Source organism: Lotus japonicus, chromosome 6 (genome assembly GCF_012489685.1).
Source record: "Lotus japonicus ecotype B-129 chromosome 6, LjGifu_v1.2".
NCBI classification, from domain to species: Eukaryota; Viridiplantae; Streptophyta; class Magnoliopsida; order Fabales; family Fabaceae; genus Lotus; species Lotus japonicus.
Window position 1 is genome coordinate 21,577,220 of NC_080046.1, and position 19,176 is coordinate 21,596,395.

General features: G+C 41.3%; 1 protein-coding gene across 1 annotated transcript; it reads right to left on the reverse strand.

Moving 5' to 3' along the window:
* Positions 1 to 17,141: 17,141 nt before the first annotated feature.
* LOC130725099 (uncharacterized) lies at positions 17,142 to 18,554 on the reverse strand. Its single transcript, XM_057576353.1, has one exon. It carries the CDS (start codon positions 18,552 to 18,554, stop codon positions 17,142 to 17,144), a length of 1,413 nt encoding a protein of 470 aa, XP_057432336.1.
* Between the last annotated feature and the right edge of the window lie 622 nt (positions 18,555 to 19,176).

The following is a 19,176-nucleotide window of genomic DNA, read 5'->3' on the forward strand; positions in this document are numbered from 1 at the left end:
GTCCCAGCATCGTGCAGGACAATCGTATCAGGGGGAACCTGAATTACAATTGGCATCAGAGCAGACACCCTGTTCTGGTTGGGTGAGCTCCAGGGAGTTTGATTCAAGTTCTCATGGATAACAAGGAGGGAGGATCAGTCAATAAGCCACCCATTCTGGATGGTACTAACTATGACTACTGGAAGGTTCACATGACAGCCTTTCTCAAGTCACTTGACAACAAGACTTGGAAAGCTATTGTCAAGGGTTGGAAGCACCCTACTAAGTCCCAGGTTGAAGGCACCTCTACCACTGTTGTGGAGAAACCTGAAGAGGAATGGACCAGTGTTGAAGATGAAGCTGCTCTTGGAAATTCAAAGGCTCTAAATGCTATCTTTAATGGAGTTGACAAGAATATGTTTAGGCTGATCAATACGTGTACTGTGGCAAAGGAAGCTTGGGAAATTCTGAAAACTGCACATGAAGGAACTACTCGAGTGAGGATGTCAAGGCTTCAGATGCTTACTACTCAATTTGAAAATTTGATGATGACTGAAGAGGAGACTATTTCAGAATTTCACATGCGTGTCCGTGACTTGTCTAATGCTTCATTTGCTTTGGGAGAACCTATGTCAGATGAGAAGCTTGTAAGGAAGATCTTGAGATCTGTTCCTCAGAAGTTTTCTATGAAAGTCACTGCAATTGAGGAGGCTCAAGACATTGAGAACATGAAGGTTGATGAACTTATTGGTTCTTTGCAGACATTTGAGTTGAAACTGAGTGGAAAATCTGAGAAGAAGAATAAGAGTATTGCTTTTGTGTCTAACACTGATGAAGGTGATGATGAAGACTGTGAGGGTGAAAACCTTTCTGAGGCTCTGGCTATGCTTGCAAAAAAATTCAACAGAGCTTTGAGGAAGATTGACAAAAGAACCAGACCTAATGTCCAGGACATGCAGTTCGACAACAAACCCAAGTTTTCAAATTCACAGAGGAAGACCAAGGAAGAAGAAAGACCTGTTCAGAACAAAGGAGTGCAATGTCATGAATGTGAAGGATATGGTCACATCAGGTCTGAATGTGCCACTTATCTAAAGAAGCAAAAGAAAGGTATGATGGTAACTTGGTCAGATGAAGACACTGAAGATGAGGAGGAGATATCTGCAAACAAAGTCAATGCTTTCTCTAGAACTATCTGTGAGTCTGAGACAAGTGATGAGGACATCTTTGATGAGGAATTGGCTGAAACTTACAAGCTGCTACACAACAAGTGGGTAGAAGCATGCAAACTTGTAAGAGAAAAGCAAAGTGAGATAGAACAACTTGTTTCTCAGAATGAAAGGTTGAAAGAGCTCAGCACCAAGCTGAAGGAAGATCTGGAGGAATGGCAAAGTAAGTTTAATAATGCTGATGTTATTGAAAAGACTAACTTAATGTTGATTAATGCAGGACTTCAAGAAGAAGTGACAACTTTGACAAGAAAACTTGAAGCCACTCATAAATCTGTTAGAATGTTAAACAGTGGTTCTGATATGCTTGATGAAATTCTGAAAGAAACTAGCAATCAAGGAGGGAGTTTGAAGGGAATTGGCTTTGACTATAGAACAGCAAACAAAGAAAATCAGAAAGGTTCAAAGAAATTCGTGTCTGCTGCAAAACAAACTGAATTCAAGAAGCCCATAAATTATCAGTTGCCAGATCCATTGCCTCGACATGTACCTCAGCATGTGAAACCCCAGCTTAAGCTTGAAAAAAATGTACCTTGGAAGTGTCACTACTATGGAAAGAATGGTCATATAAAGCCCTACTGTTACAGGTTATATGGTTATCCTCAGATGCACGATAAAAAGCCTATTCAGATGAGGAAGCTATAGAAGCCCAAGGGTGAAGTCAGATGTCAGGTAGCCTACACGTCTTTCAGAGCATCATCAAAGGAAGATTGGTATTTTGATAGTGGCTGCTCAAAGCACATGACAGGAAACAAAAGTTTCTTGCAAGACATCAGAAGTCACTCCACCAACTATGTTACTTTTGGAGATGGAGCTAAAGGAAAGATCAAGGGAGTAGGAAAGCTTGTTAGCATAGAATCTCCTAACTTGAACAATGTGTTACTTGTAAATGGTTTAACTGCCAACCTAATCAGCATAAGTCAACTGTGTGATCAAGGGTATGATGTGAAGTTCAATAAGATAGAATGTGTTGTGACCACTAATGATGAGAGAGTTGTGATGAGAGGAGTCAGATCAAAAGACAACTGTTATATGTGGACATCAGAAGAAAAAGCTCATGTTTCTAGATGTTTGTTAACTAAAGAAGATGAGGTGAATGTATGGCATCAAAGAATAGGACATCTCAACTACAGGAGCATGCAAAAGATTATTGCTGATGAAGCAATAAGGGGATTGCCCAATTTGAGCTTGAGAGAAGGAAAGCTATGTGGAGAATGTCATATTGGTAAGCAAACCAAGGTGCCACACAAGATGCTCCAGCATCAAACCACGACAAAGGTTCTGGAATTGCTTCACATGGATCTCATGGGTCCCATGCAGGTTGAAAGCTTGGGAGGAAAAAGGTATGTGTTTGTCTGTGTAGATGATTTTTCAAGGTATACATGGGTTGAATTTATGAGAGAAAAATCAGAGACTTTTGAAATATTCAAGAATCTATGTTTGAGACTTCAGAATGAGAAGGACTGTGTGATTGTAAGAATCAGAAGTGATCATGGAAGGGAGTTTGAGAATTCAAAATTCTTGGAGTTCTGTGGAACAGAAGGTATTAGCCATGAATTTTCTGCCCCCATCACTCCACAGCAGAATGGAATTGTTGAAAGAAAAAATAGAACTCTCCAGGAATCAGCTAGAGTAATGTTACATGCTAAGAAGATTCCACACCAGTTCTAGGCTGAAGCTATGAGTACTGCCTATTACATACATAACAGAGTCACCATCAGGGCAGGGACATCTTCTACACAGTATGAGCTATGGAAAGGTAGAAAGTCGTCTGTAAAATACTTTCACATATTTGGAAGTAAATGTTATATCCTTGCAGATCGTGACCCTAAGAGGAAGCTTGATACTAGAAGTGATGAAGGAATTTTCATGGGGTATTCTATGAACAGCAAAGCTTATAGAGTTTTTAACTCTCGCACAAGGACCATGATGGAATCTGTGAATGTGACTATGGATGATGAATCAAGCAAGAAGGAAGAAGCAAATTTGAATGAAGATGATGATGGTGCAGATGTTCCAGCCGATGCTCCAACAACCGCCCCCGATAACGATTCAGAGACAAGTGCTGATGAAAAAGAAGACAAAGATATCCCATCAAATAAATCTCCATCAATTAGGGTTCAGAAGAATCACCCTCATGAAAACATCATTGGCTATCTTCAAGAAGGGGTGACTACCAGATCTAGAAGTCTTATTGCTTATGGTTGTTTCGTCTCTAAGATAGAACCCAAGAATGTTAATGAAGCTCTCACTGATGAATACTGGATAAATGCTATGCAAGAGGAGCTTGAGCAGTTCAGGAGAAATCAAGTATGGGAGTTAGTGCCTAGACCTGAAGAAGTAAACATCATTGGCACTAAGTGGATCTTCAAGAACAAATCAGATGAAACTGGAACAGTCACAAGGAATAAAGCAAGGCTAGTTGCTCAAGGATATACTCAGATAGAAGGACTTGATTTTGATGAGACCTTTGCTCCAGTAGCTAGACTGGAATCTATAAGACTCTTGTTAGGTGTTGCTTGTCTCTTGAAGTTCAGACTTTATCAGATGGATGTGAAGAGTGCGTTTCTGAATGGCTATTTGAGTGAAGAAGTTTATGTTGAACAACCTAAAGGATTTACAGATCCACATCATCCAGATCATGTGTACAAGTTGAGGAAAGCCTTGTATGGCTTGAAGCAAGCACCTAGGGCTTGGTATGAAAGGTTAACTGAATTCCTTGTAAGCAATGGTTACAGTAAGGGTGGAATTGATAAAACTCTGTTTGTGAAGAATGACAAAGGTAAGCTCATGATAGCACAGATTTATGTGGATGACATTTTTTTTGGAGGAATGTCGAACTCAATGGTGGAGCATTTCGTCCGACAAATGAAATCTGAATTTGAGATGAGCTTAGTTGGTGAATTGAATTATTTTCTAGGGCTACAAGTCAAGCAAATGGAGGATTCTATGTTCATATCACAGAGTAAGTATGCTAAAGGCTTAGTCAAAAAGTTTGGTCTTGAAAAGGCTGGTCACAAGAGAACTCCTGCTGCTACACACATCAAACTGTCCAAGGATGAGCAAGGAGAAGATGTTGATCAAAGTCTCTATAGAAGCATGATTGGAAGCTTGTTGTATCTTACTGCTAGCAGACCAGATATCACATTTGCAGTTGGTGTATGTGCAAGATATCAAGCAGCTCCTAAGGCTAGTCATCTGCTACAGGTCAAGAGAATTATCAAGTACATCAATGGCACAAGTGACTATGGTATTCTCTATACTCATGATACAAATTCTTCTTTAGTTGGATTCTGTGATGCAGATTGGGCAGGAAGTGCAGATGATAGAAAAAGCACATCTGGTGGATGTTTCTTCCTAGGGAATAATTTGATTTCATGGTTTAGCAAGAAGCAGAATTGTGTCTCATTGTCTACAGCTGAAGTAGAATATATTGCAGCAGGAAGTAGTTGTACACAACTCATGTGGATGAAGCAAATGCTGAAGGAGTATGATGTTGAACAGGATGTCATGACATCGTACTGCGACAATCTCAGTGCAATTAATATTTCTAAGAATCCCATACAGCATAGCAGGACCAAGCATATTGACATTAGACATCATTTTATTAGAGACTTGGTGGAGGATAAAATTGTCAATTTGGATCATGTTACAACTGACAAGCAATTGGCTGATATTTTCACAAAACCCCTTGATGCAATCACTTTTGAAAAATTAAGAGGAAGTCTAGGGATTTGTCTTTTTGATGCATAGCAATTAGCGTGCCCCAGTGTGTTAACGGCTAGTTTATTCTTGGTCATCATTAACTGCCGTTGTGACATCAGCAGAGAAAAGGTTGCCTTATGGTTCACTCATCCTATAGCTTCCTCCAACGGGCAAATCGTGTTCTCTCAACCGCTTGTACATCTATCTTCTTCAAGACTCATTCTCTCTCGTTTGCAATTTTTCTTCATTGTTCTGTGCTCTGTTTGCGTTTCATCTCATTTCACCATGTCTCAAATTTCAAGAAAGAATGACTTTGTCAATGCAAAGATTGAAAGAACAGCTAAAGGAGTGAAATGCATGGGTTTGAAGAGTGGTTCTTCCCAACCATCTACTGTGTCAAAGAAAGCTCCTAGGAAGCCGAAGACAAGATACCCAGCAAGAAAAACCTACATGTCCAAGGCTCAAAACAAAGAACTCTCCAATGTTCCTCTCTGTGAGGATGTTACTGATGAAGAGGAAATTGATGCTAAAGACTCTCCTGTGAAATCTCCTCCTGATGTTGTGCCTGATGTTGAGGCATCTGGGTCTAAGGAGATTTCTGCCAAAGAAAATTCTGGAAAGGATTTCACCTCTCATGAAGATTCAGGCGATGCTACCCAACCTGATATCTCTGTATCATCCTCTTCAAAGAATGTTGATCCAAAGAATGGCAATTCTGAGGATACCAATTCTGCAGAACCAACCCAGGCTCCAGCCCCTATTCAGGACATCTCTGATGATGATTCTGATGATGAGCCCTTGGTTAAATCCATTCCTGATAGCATTGCTGCCAGGATGAAAAGAAAAAGAAGGGTCTCTACTCCAGAAGCCACTCCCTCTCCACCAAAGAGATCCAAGTCATCTCCTGTAACCTACAAATCTAGACAAGCAAGTGTGAAGGATAAGGGAAAGCAGAAGGCTGTCAAGACTCCAAGTGAGAAGAAGAAAAAGAAAAGTCCAGTTGATGTTGAAGACTCTGAGTCAGATGCTGAAGCCGATGTCCAGGACATTCGACCCTCTGAGAAAAAGAAGTTTTCTGGTAAGCGTATTCCTCAAAATGTCCCTGCTGTTCCTATTGATAGAGTGTCTTTTCATTTGGAAGAGAATGTTCAAAAGTGGAAGTTTGTTTGCAAGAGGAGAATGGCCAAGGAAAGGGAAGTTGGTCCTGATGTTCTTGAGTGTAAGGATGTTATTGCTCTTATTGAGAAGGCTGGTCTGATGAAGACAATTCAGAATGTTGGTCTTCTAGATAGTGATGAATTCAGGAAAGTGTTTGTGAGGGCTGAATGTGTTGTGTTCTCACCTGCTGTGATCAATCAAGCACTTGGAAGGAGTGCTATTGAGTTTGCTGATGAAGAGGTGTCTATGGATGATGTTGCCACGGAACTTACTACTGGTTATGTGAAGAAGTGGCCCAGCAAAAAGCTGTTGTCCACTGGAAATCTTACTGTGAAGTATGCAATCCTTAACAGGATTGGTGTTGTGAATTGGGTTCCTACCTGTAACGCCCCGATTTCTCGAGTGTCACACAGTAAACCAAACATCACCATTTTCGTAAAGAATTTTCGTCGTTCAATTATTAATCTTGAATTAATGACAAAGGTTCATTAATTGCGACTCTTGAAACTTTACGAAATAAATTTGCGGAATAAATAAGAAATACTCATAAATAAAGAAACTGTAACTCCAAAGTACATAAATTAAACCTTGGGCTGAAGCCCTACATCAAAGTACATCAAAAGAAAACCCGAAAGTAAAAATGATAAATATTAGTTCGAGACGAATTCCCAGCCCCACAGAAAGGAACACTCTAATCCTGATCCCGCTCCGGAACGTCAGCTCCCGCTCCACGCGCTCTCTTCTTAAACTGCTCCAGCTTTATCACGCTCTTCCGAGGTCCCACTCTAAAGCACTTTGGACGCCTAGGTACACGCTGCGCACAGACTCCCGACTTGGCCTCTGGTGGTGAAGACTCCACTGCCTCCTCCTCCTCGACCAACCGTGACTCCACTGTAGTGTCCTCCGAAGGATCCTCTTCCTCCTCGTCCACTGTAGTCTGATGAAACCAAGCGGGAGGATGTGGCAGCACAACAGTCCCATCCCTTAGGATCTGCCTCTCCACAACCGTCCCAGATCTGTCCCTCCCTAAGAGCTCCGCATCGCCGATGTAGACTCTCCGGACTCCGGAACCGTCGGTCTCCCAGAGCCGGTCTTCCGCTGGCCTACTCAGAACGATCTCCCATCTCACGATAGTCTCCAATATCGTGGTGATCACCATCTACCCCCCCCCCCCCCCCAAATAAACACATAAACAAATAACAGGGTCAGATCACATGTTCTCATAGAAACATTCACCTATTCATGTATTGTCAGAAATAACAAGGTATAATAAGCATAATCTTTACGTTATATCACAGTCAGTCTCCTAAGTTCAGTTAGGCTAACGACCTCACCATTCACACAACCACCTCAACACCAATGGCCATAATCACGATCATCCGCAGATGAACAATTCTCGGAGGGGACACACCGTACAACCCTCATTCATGTGGGGGGACACACCGTCCGCCGGACACACCGTCCGTCCACAGAATCACAAGGTGACCGCAGTCAACCAAATCACGTGGGGACACACCATACAACCCACAAAACACCGTCCCGTGCAAGTAACCGTTTGTCTCTAACGGTACCATCGTTCTCATGGTCCATAGTCCTCACTAGACCTATGTTCCAATTACATCACATTTTACTTGCAAGCGATTAAGTTCTCATTTATCTTTGTTAGGGCTCTATTAGTCAACCTAGAGTCTTAACATCTTCACAAGACTTATACAACATAATCACAATAATAACCACAGCACCAAAAGGAATTACAGCTGGATGAGCGACCTTTTGGCAATATTCAAATGAGGCATCAAATAAGCAATATCAAGCACATAGTCATATTCTCATGCACATCAACACTTAAGTCATGGCAACTTCATCAATCAAGCCATCACATAAACTTGTGCATGAATCGGAAGGAAGAAAACTTGCCAACAACCACAAAAGTGGCTTAGCCGAACCCTAAAGGGTCCAAGATTTTCTAAAACTCTTCCTTCCTTCCATCTCAACTTCACAAGTCAATGTCCAGCCAACAACCATAAGCATATACTCTCCAAAAATCCAGAATTGATCATGTCACAATTACATGTTAAAATCATGTGAAAATCTAGGCAAATTTGGCATAAACTCATGGTTTCCATACACAAGACCTAGGGTCATTTGCCAAACATTATCCTAATGATCATGGCATCACACAAGCTTCACAAATATGGTAAAAATTCCAGTAGCAATCAGCAACAATCAATACATCAAAAAGCTAAAGAAAATCCACCGAAACCGCATTTTTGTACACATGAAATCATAGCTTTTCACATAGAAATCCCTAAACTCTACCCATGTCCTAGAGATCAGCCCTTACCTTGATTCCTTGATCTGAAAAGAATGGAATAATGAAGCTTGGATAATCTGCTCCTTGCTGTCCAAGTCCTTCTTCTACTCGAACCCTAGCATTTAGAAAGCAGGAACAGTGTGCATTAAAACTGGTCTCCAGAATTCATTTCTCAGCCGAAATTGACATACTATACATGCCTAGAAAGCTATTTTGAAAATCTACAACTTTCTAGTTCATCACGTGTTCATATGAGACCCATAATTAGGTGATATTAGGCTCTGAAGCTTGCTGTCCAGTACAGAAAACTAGCAGTGATACTTTTACCTTCAAATTAATTTCTAACCATTTGAGTCCAAGGTTTCTAGGCCATGTTCCAGCAAACATAAAGCACATATTCCTCCTCTAAATTCCAGTAGCAACATCTCATCTTAATCATTAAGAATTGATCAATATTAGGCATATGAATCATCATGAATCGGATCTAAGCAAAACTCATAGCAAGAGTGACATCTATAATAGTGATTTCCAAAGAGGCATAGCATCCAACATCTCATCATCTTAAACAGTAGGCATCACGAGCATATGGCAGATAATCAAGCCTTAAACCTCTCATGCATTCTCATACATCATTCATCATCATAAAGATTCAACCCTTAATCATGCTTTCATGAAATTTTCATCAAGAAACCTAGACTCTACCCTTACCTTGGCTGATTGGAATGAGAGAGATGATGAAAAGGATGAATGAAGAAGCTCTCTCCTTGCTGCTCCTCACAGTACTTGCTTGCTCTCCTTCTTTCTCTCTTGATCTTCTCTTGGTTTCTCTCCTTCTTCTTCTTCTTTCTTTCTCTCTAGCCGCCACCCTCTCTCACTCTTTCTCTCTTGTTTTCTTTTCTTTTCTCTTCTGAATTTGTGTGGGAAAATCAGAGTATGTGGTTAGGTTTCTAACTTAGCCTTATTATGTCTCTCAAAGCTGCAGCAAACCTCCCTTTTTTGCCCTCCAATTGGTGGCCCAACACCCTCCCTCAAAGCATTCACACAAAACTTGAAATTCAAATGGAGACAAAGCCTTCAATGCTCATTATTAGCTCTTAATCCTCTTGACCAAAACTGATCTGCAATAACTAGGAGACATAACCCCCACTAATCCCCTTAACTCAAGCAAACCAAGTGAACAAACACTCCTCTCCTTCCCTAAGTGAAATCGGCTAGCATACATCATGGGCTAGGTTTTCCTTTTCTCTTCTCCCTTCATAACTTGGCTCAAGCCCAACTAATTACCCTCCTAACTACTGATTAAGAGGATAAAATAAATCAAGGCAAACTCCTTCCCTTGATTTTAAAGAAATAAATTCGGAATTAAGAAAATTTCTTCTAGCAAAATTGCTAGTACAATACAGCCTGACCTTCTGTCACTAAAACATGACTATCTCGGGCTACAGAGGTCGGAATGACCTGAAACCAACGAGAGAATTTAGCTAACTCAGAGAGCTACAACTCTCATGAAGGAAGCTTTTCAAGATTAGGTCTTTAAGATCTCTCAAAAATTCACACAAGGTCACGGACAGATTAGCAATTAAATCAAACTTCACTAGAAATTTCACTTTTATTCAATAAATCACTTAAGCAATACATAAGAAAGGTTAGGGTCTTACACTACCCAACATACCTCTGGTGTTTCTGCAATTCTTGCCAAATTGATCTATAGGATTGGCAAGTCTATTGCCTTTGATTTTGGAACGTTTGTGTTTGAGCAGACATTGAAGCATGCTGATACTTGTGTAGTGAAGCTACCTGTTTCATTTCCATCACTTCTTACTGAGATCATTCTCAAGCAACATCCTCAGATTCTCAGGGCTGATGAAGTGGCTATGTCTCGTGGAGTTCCAATCACTTTGGATCAACGTTTGTTTATGGAGCCACATGTCCTAGACATTGCCATGCCAACCAGCAGGACATCTGCTCCTCCTGTGACTGAATCTGGCACTAAGGCCATAATTGCTAAATTACTGGAAGTCTCCAAGGCCTTGCAGGAGACAATCAGGGTGAGCACTGCCAGGAAGCTCAAAGTTGATGCTTTGCTACTCAAGCTACAAGAAGAGGAACGTCAAGGTGGTGAGCAAAGTGCTGCTGCTACAGCTGCTCAGAATGAGAGCAATGAAGAGGAGGAAGGATCTGAAGAGAGTGTAGAGGAAAGTGCGGAAGGGTCTAGGGAGGAGTCCAGTTCTGAAGACTAGTTTGCTATGTTCTTTTGCTATTTTCTTTTGTTTCTGGATGTATTCGTGCACTCTTTGCAAATTTCTGCACTGCTGTGAAGACCTATGTTACTACTGTGAAGTTGCTTCTGTGCAGCCTATGTGTGTTCTGCTAAGTGTTAGCTTTGGTCTGTTTAATTTGAAGACAAGTTCAAGACAATGGCTATGTTTGTTTCAAGTGGCATTTTCTGGTGTTAAGTGGATAGCTTATGTGCTGCTAGCTTCTGACAGTAGTATTTCTGATACGTTGATGTTTAAGCTGATCTATTTTGGTGTCATCATATGCTAAGGCCTGATTGTACTTCTGGCTGTGTGTTTGTGCTGCTAAGTGTTTTGTTCCAACTATGCTTTTTGAAGTATGGTAGTTGGTTGTGTAGATGCATCAGACGAGGGGGAGCTCTGACTAAGGGGGAGAATTGATTCTCTAATTCTCCAGTTTTTATCCTCTCTGGGTTATGTGTTGTTTTAGACAAAATTTGACAAAGGGGGAGATTGTTGGTACATGTTGCCTTGCATTTTGTCAAAACAACTGATTGTCGAAGCAGATGCCGTGGCATCTGACCTCGTGAAGCTAGGGCATCAGTCCTTAGCTAGAGTTTCTGTTGTGGGCCCTCTTAAGATTTACAGAAGATATGTTTTTTGAGTTACTTGAGGAGCAAGTAGCTTTTCCATAAGGGTTTTAATTATGGGTTATTATTTGTTGAAACAATCTTTGTTAAAAGATTGGTTTCTATCTTTACTTGTGCAATAAGTAAACCGAATCTATCGAGATTGCATTTTGATTTGTTGTTGCTGCAATCTGTTACTTCAGCCCATGCTAACCCTAGAGCCCATGCTACCGCTGTTGAAGTCTATAAAAGGATGAAGACCTAAAACATGAAGATTACTGAAGCTAATAGAGAGAGATCGAGTGTTTTAGGATTTGTGTTTGTGCTTTGTCCTTTGTTAGTTGTGAATCATCTATGCTCACTGATTCTATAAAGCAAAGAAGGGTTCTGTGTTGTTTGATTGCGTTCAAACTCTGATTGTTCATTGTGTTCACCAATCACTGTGGCAGTGATTGAGAGAAAGTGAGAGGGGCTCTCATACTTAGGTTGAGATTCTAAGTAGAAATACACTGGGTAGATTAGGAAGTGAACTATGAACTGAGTTGTTCATGAGTGTCTGTAATTCCTGAATCTTGAGATAGTGGATTTCCTTTCTTTGGGTGCAAACCCTCCAGACGTAGGTGAAAGTTTTTTTCACTGAACTGGGTTAACAATTACTGTGTGTTATTGTTTCTGTTGTTAAGTTCTGTTTTACTGTTAAGCGGTTGTCACACCTCTTGTCCCAGCATCGTGCAGGACAATCGTATCAGAGGGAACCTAAATTACATTTGTGAGTTGTTTGAACCTTGAAAACATGAGAAGCTTATTGTTATGTGGTATATATAGCCAAAATCTCGAATCAATCCATAACTAATAATGGTTCTTTACTAAGGATGTCAAAACTCAAACAAATGTTAAAAATTAGTAGCAAGCATTGTGTCTTATTAGTGATATGCAATTCTGCCAATTCAGAACTTGAGTTGTTAGAAAACCGAAGAAGAAGATAACTCAGCAATGAAAGGGACACCAACAAAGCAACATATGAGAAGGAAAACAATGGCGACATTATAAGGAAACCTAACAGAAAACAAACCTTTTGATTTGTATTTCTCATACAACGGGCTCAATTATGTGTAATTTGAATTAGTGAACCCATTGTAGAGACATCATTAGTTTCACACAACATGGTTATGCGCCATGTCTTCATAATTGGTCTTTCTTGCCCGGTTTGTGGCGCCCTGTTCATATACTGCCACATTTCAGTTGCATATGTCAACCTTTCATTTTAACCTTTTGATGACCGTCTGGCGATCTTCCCTCAAATGTCATTCAAACGTCAACAGATCTTTTCCCACTGACACACGCATCCCCATTTTCCCGGATTTTACCATCATTAGTAATGAATGCAATTTGCGTGTGCGTGCGTCTCGAGGAGTTGCCTCGTTTGGTGTAACCCTAGGATCATGAGATACCTTTCACCTTTCAATATCTTTTCAAAAACTTTCAAAATCCTGAAACCCCCTTTCTTAACCCGTCGGTTCACGCTTTTCCCACTCATTCTCTCTCCTCTTTCTTCATCTATAAAACCTCCTTTTTTTTCTTTCACTTTCATACATTCTAAAAAGCTCAAACTCTTGCTCTCTTTTTCTTTGAAGATCAAGTTCTCCTAGTTTCCGATCCAGTTTGTTTGCTCTAACCACCATCATTGCGCGGTGTTTCCCTTTGGCTTACACTCTCGTCACCCATTCTCAAGACCCTTCCTCCTGTGAGTCTTCTGCTTCTTGTTTTTCTGTTTTTGGTTTCTTTTCTTCCGTTCTCCATTTTGTTCATCTTCTTCCTTCAAACCGCTCGTCTCCTTGTATTAGACTACCCAGAATGTCTCTAAATAGTGTTAGCGTTTCTTCCTTAGAATTTTCCTCCTCTTCATCAAACGGTGAAATGTCTTCGCCATCTGTTGTTGTATTTCCTGATTCTCCTTCTTTTCGAGATGAGTTCGGTCCCGCTGACTCTATTGACTCCATTCCTTCTTCTAACGATGGCCTTTCCTCGCCTGAATGGCGAACGAACGTGCATTTAATTGAAGATAAGTGCCTAGGGCGCTCTATTTGGGGTAGTATTGGGAGTATCAACTCCCACCGAATCATAGCCCAAGGTTTTACCAAAGTGAATCCCGCCACTTCTTGTAACGACGACTTGCAATTAAACATCCTTCCCTGTGGCGATGATGACTGTGTTACTTTACGAAAGAAGACATTAGATGAGTCGCCCGATTTTTTTTATGTGTATGGTTACCTCTTTACTGATCTCAATATTAAACTTCCTTTTTCTTCTTTCATATGTCACGTTCTTTCATTTTTAAATGTGGCACCTTGCCAACTTCAGCCCAATGCTTGGGGCTTTATTCGTTGTTTTGAAATTTTGTGTGAGCATTTGAGCTTCACACCAACATATCCCTTATTGTTTCTTTTCTATAAGTCTGTCACCAAAAAACCTATTTCATGATTCCAATAATTCTCCTCTTTTTCCTTTTTATTGGACCAAAAATCCTCGCCGGAAAATTTCTGTTTCTTTTGAGGCTTTGGAGGATTCCGAGCGAGGGGTCGCCGCCTACCTCCAATCGTTGCCCATATTCTCTGGTCATGACTTGATTGAGGCGTCCAAAACTGGCACTTTGGATCAATTTTTAGTAAGTTAATGATTCTTATATGTAGCTTACATTTATCATTTGTTTGTCATTTCTAACTCATTTTTTTAATGTGTGTAGCTAAGATGGGTAAAGGCAAGGTTGACGCTAGCCCCTTGAAGATGAAGGAGTATCTCGCCAAGGTTGTTGCTGAAGCCGAGAAGAAGAAAGCTACTGCTGAGGTTGAAAAGAAAGGAAAACATGATTCCCGCCCTGGGGGTAATTCTGACGCGGGTAACACTAGGGATCCCAAGCGTCAAAGAACTTTTGGTGACATAGCTTTACACCAGACAAACTTGAACCAATCCGGTCTGACTCCAAAGGTCAAACCGATTGCTGAGAAAAAGAAGGGAGATGCCAATCTCTCGCCGACCCACCAGGATCCAAACGCGTTAATTGATCGCCCAAGGACCCCCTTCGTTCATGCAGGCTCTAGTTCAGCCGTTGGAGGTGATGCTCCTCCTGCCTTGCTAAGCTTATCTGATCCACGCTTTGACGACTTGGACTTTATGAACCGAACTTTTGATAATCGGCTTCATAAGGATGTTGCTGGCCAAGGTGCCCCCAACATTGCTTCTATAGCCATCCATCATGCTCTTCTGGCCGCCAGTAATGTGGCGGGAATGGTTCAGTATGTGAAGGACCTTCATTCTTCTAAGCACCGCCTTGAGAAGAAGGTGAATGATGGAAGTCCTCTCTTGAGCGGGAAAAAGGTGATGCTGAAGCTGCCAACCAACGTTTGAAGTTGGCTGAAGAAAAATGCACCAAGACCGTTGAAGAGTTGGCGACCTCTGAATTGCTCCTTCAGAAGACCAAGTCTTTAAAGGACACGGTTGATGCCAAACACACTGCTGCTCAGTTGGAGTGCCAAAAGGTGTCAATGAAGTACGAGCGCTAAAGGCCTCTGCCCTTGGACGTGCTTCTCTCCAATTTGCTCAAGGCTTTGTCAAAGCTAAAGAGCAAATAAAGGTTGTGGAGCCTGGGTTTGATCTTTCCCGCATTGGTTATTTGAAGGAAATCTAGGGCGGCCAAGTGGTTGGCGATGATGATGTTGATTTGGACCTTCTTCCCACGTTTGATTCTAAGAGTTAGGAAGAAGATGATGGGAATGGCAATGGCGAGGATAATAATGGTGAGGAAGAAGGGAGGGACCCCAAAGCCTCTGTGAACCAAGATCGCACTACCAATGATGAAAGCCTTGCTTAAGTTATTTTAATGTTGCCCTTTGTTTTTCTGTGTGGGCTGCGCCCCCTTCTCGCTTTTTATTTTGTAGTGGGCCTCGCCCAATTTTGTTTCTATGTATGGGCCGCGCCCTCTTTATCTTAATGAAATTTATTTTCCATTTGTCTAAGTTTCTTTTGTTGTTTTTTCTTACTAAGATTTTAGTGGCTTGAATTATCTCAAGGCTGAGGCATATTTTCATAGCCCTAGTCGTTTTACGGACGGAGCTTGGTTTCTAGTGGCCACTAGAATTACCAAGGCTTTGTTTTCTCAGTGGCGAGGCTCTCTTATCTTAAGAGACTTACTCGTGGTAATGTTGTACCTTGAGGCGATTTATGCCTTTAAAACATATAAACTTGCGTAATTGAAGTACTCATCAAGCTTAAAAAAGGAAACTTCATTGATTTTTGGATATGGGAACTATCGTCCCTTCATTTACATTTGTCGCCTCATTAAAAACCTCACTTGAGGAAAAAAGTGTGCGACTTCTTTGTTGTTTCTTTTAACTGAAGTATTGCTTTAAGTGCGAGGCGTTCCATATTCGAGGAACCCTTTTTCCATCCAATTGTTCCAATTTGTAAGATATGTTCCCTATGTCTCCAACCACCCTGTAAGGTTCATCCCAATTTGGCGAGAGTTTGTTGTGTTTGGTGGGTAGTGTTCTTTTTCGAAGCACCAAATCTCCCGCCTTCATCGTTCTTGGCACTACCTTTGTTGCAAATTTTCGGGCGATTCTTCCTTTTCCAGCCTCATTCCTTAGATGCGCTTCCCTTTGTTCATCGGGTAACATGATTAAATTAGCTATCAAATTCTCGCCATTCTCATCTTCATTAAAACTAGATACTCACCAGCTTTGATTCTCAACTTCCACGGGTAACATGGCGTCTGTCCCGTAAGTCGAACGGTATGGCGTTTCTCCAGTACTTGTTTGTTCAGTAGTGTTGTACGCCCATAGGACGCCTAGAAGTTCTTCCGCCCAAAGGCCCTTCGCCACGTCTAGCTTCTTCTTTAAATCGTTCAAGATTACTTTGTTAGGTGACTCAGCTTGCCCATTGGTCTGAGGATGTTCTACTGATGCAAACCTCATCTCGATCCCAAGATCTGCACAAAAATCTCTTGTCACATTGCTAGTAAACTGAGTCCCATTATCCATCACCAACTATGTTCCCTATGTCTCCAATCACCCTGTAAGGTTCATCCCAATTTGGTGAGAGTTTGTTGTGTTTGGTGGGTAGTGTTCTTTTTCGAAGCACCAAATCTCCCGCCTTCATCGTTCTTGGCACTACCTTTGTTGCGAATTTTCGGGCGATTCTTCCTTTTCCAGCCTCATTCCTTAGATGCGATTCCCTTTGTTCTTCGGGTAACATGATTAAATTAGCTATCAAATTCTCTCCATTCTCATCTTCATTAAATCTAGATACTTGCCAGCTTTGATTCACAACTTCCACGGGTAACATGGCGTCTATCCCGTAAGTCGAACGGTATGGCGTTTCTCTAGTACTTGTTTTGTCAGTAGTGTTGTACGCCCATAGGACGCCTAGAAGTTCTTCCGCCCAAAGGCCCTTCACCTCGTCTAGCTTTTTCTTTAAACCATTCAAGATTACTTTGTTAGATGACTCAGCTTGCCCATTGGTCTGAGGATGTTCTACTGACGCAAACCTCATCTCGATCCCAAGATCTGCACAAAAATCTCTTGTCAAATTGCTAGTAAACTGAGTCCCATTATCCATCACCAACGCCATAGGAACACCAAATCCGCATACTATCCTTCGCCATAGGAAATTTCTGATCTTGGCGGCTGTAATGGTTGCCAATGATTTAGGTTCTATCCATTTAGTGAAATAATCCACCACCACTATGATGTATTTCATTTGCGCCTTTGATACTGGGAATGGACCTAGAATATCCGTCCCCCACATAGCAAATGGCCATGGTGCCATTATGGTTGTTAAGTGTTCTGGCGGGGCTTTATGTAAATCAGAAAAGACTTGGAACTTGACACATTTTTTAACATACTCTAGACAGTCTTTTTTTTATTGTTGGCCAGTAGAACCCTACCCTCAGTACTTTCACTGCTAAAGATCGCCCCCCTATGTGGCTGGAGCATACACCTTCGTGAACTTCTACCATGATACTCTGGGCGTCACTAATGTCTACACATTTGAGTAACGGTGACATTATTCCCCGCCTATATAGTTCATCGCCCACTAGTGTGTAGAAGCTGGCTTCCCTACGCCTTTCTTTTGTATTTAAATTATCTTCTTTTGGAGGATTTTGGAGGAAACTCTTAATTGGCTCCATCCATGAGGGTTCCCCATCTGTTATAGCCTTCATTGCCTTTAGCTTTATCTCAATAAGGTCAATACTTGGGTGAGGAAGAGTTTCTTGTATGACTGTTTGATAATTGCCTAATCGACCAGTGCTAGCCAATTTTTCCAATACGTCGGCCCGCTCATTCTGACTTCTGGGAATATGTTCTTTCCTGACGTTTTCAATCTCCATCATTAACCTTTGCACAATTTCTAAGTATTTGGAAAGTTGTGGGTCTTTTACCTGATATTCCCCTTTTACTTGTTTAACCACCAACTGTGAATCGCCTTTGATGAATAGCTTCTGAATTCCCAACTCAATGGCGAGTCTTAATCCGGCTATTAGCGCTTCATATTCTGCTTGATTGTTGCTTGCTCTGAATTCAAATTTCAACGATTGTTCAATGGTCATCCTGTTTAGGCTTTCAATAGTTATACCCGCCCCACTTCCTTTGTCATTTGAAGATTCGTCCACGAATAAGATCCACTCACCGAATACTCCCTCACCTTCAGTGGGCGTCATTTCTGCCACAAAGTCAATCAAACTCTGGATTGTGACAGTCCCCCTTGGCTCATACTGAATGTCATACTCAGATAGTTCCACCGACCAACTGACTAATCGTCCTGATAGGTCAGGCTTTTGTAATACTTGTCTTATAGGGATATCGGTCTTAACCTTCACCTGGAAGCTTTGAAAGTATGGTCTGAGGCGCCTTGCTGTTTTCAGAATTGCCAAAGCCTCCTTTTCAATTTTTTGGTATCGCAACTCAGCGCCTTGCAAAGTATGGCTAACAAAATAAACAATTTTGTACTTTTTCTTCTCTTCCTGAAGCAATACTGTGCTAACGGCTCTGTCGGTGATCGCCAAGTAAAGAGTTAGAGGGACATCCGGAGTTGGCTTGGATAACACAGGCGGGGTTGCCAATAATTCTTTTAACTTGGTAAAAGCTTGCTCGCACGATTCAGTCCATTCAAATGTTGAACCCTTCTTCAAGCACGTAAAGAACGGAGCCGCTTTGTCCCCCACCATGGGCAGAAAGCAAGCTAAAGCAGTCAAACGTCCCGTTAATCGTTGCACTTCTTTGATATTGGCTGGACTCTTCATTTCCATAATCGCCTTGCATTTGTCTGGGTTTACTTCAATTCCTCTTGATGTTATCATGAACCCTAAAAAATTTCCCCCTTGAATTCCAAAGGAACATTTTTTAGGATTCAATTTCAAGCTGTATTTTCTTAACTGAGCAAAAGCTTCTTTCAGATCTTCACCATGCTCGCCCGCCTTGGGAGACTTGCAATCATGTCATCAACATATACTTGCATATTCCTCCCAACTTGATTTACAAAAATTTTGTCCATTAGGCGCTGATAAGTGGCGCTCGCATTTTTTAAACCAAAGGGTATGGTTTTGTAGCAGTAATTAGCCTGATTGGTCATGAACGCTGTTCTTTCCTCATCTAGGGGATGCATCATGATTTGATTATACACGGAATAGGCGTTCATGAGGCTTAAAAGTTCATTTCCAGAAGCCTCATCCACCAATTTATCAACATTGGGCAATGGATAAGAATCTTTTGGACATACTTTGTTCAGACTCGTGTAATCCGTGCACATTCTCCACTTTCCATTGGCTTTTCTGACCATCACAACATTGGCAAGCCAAGTTGGATATTATACCTCACAAATAAACTGGGCTTTAATTAATTTATGGGTCTCCACTTGCACCGCCTTATCCT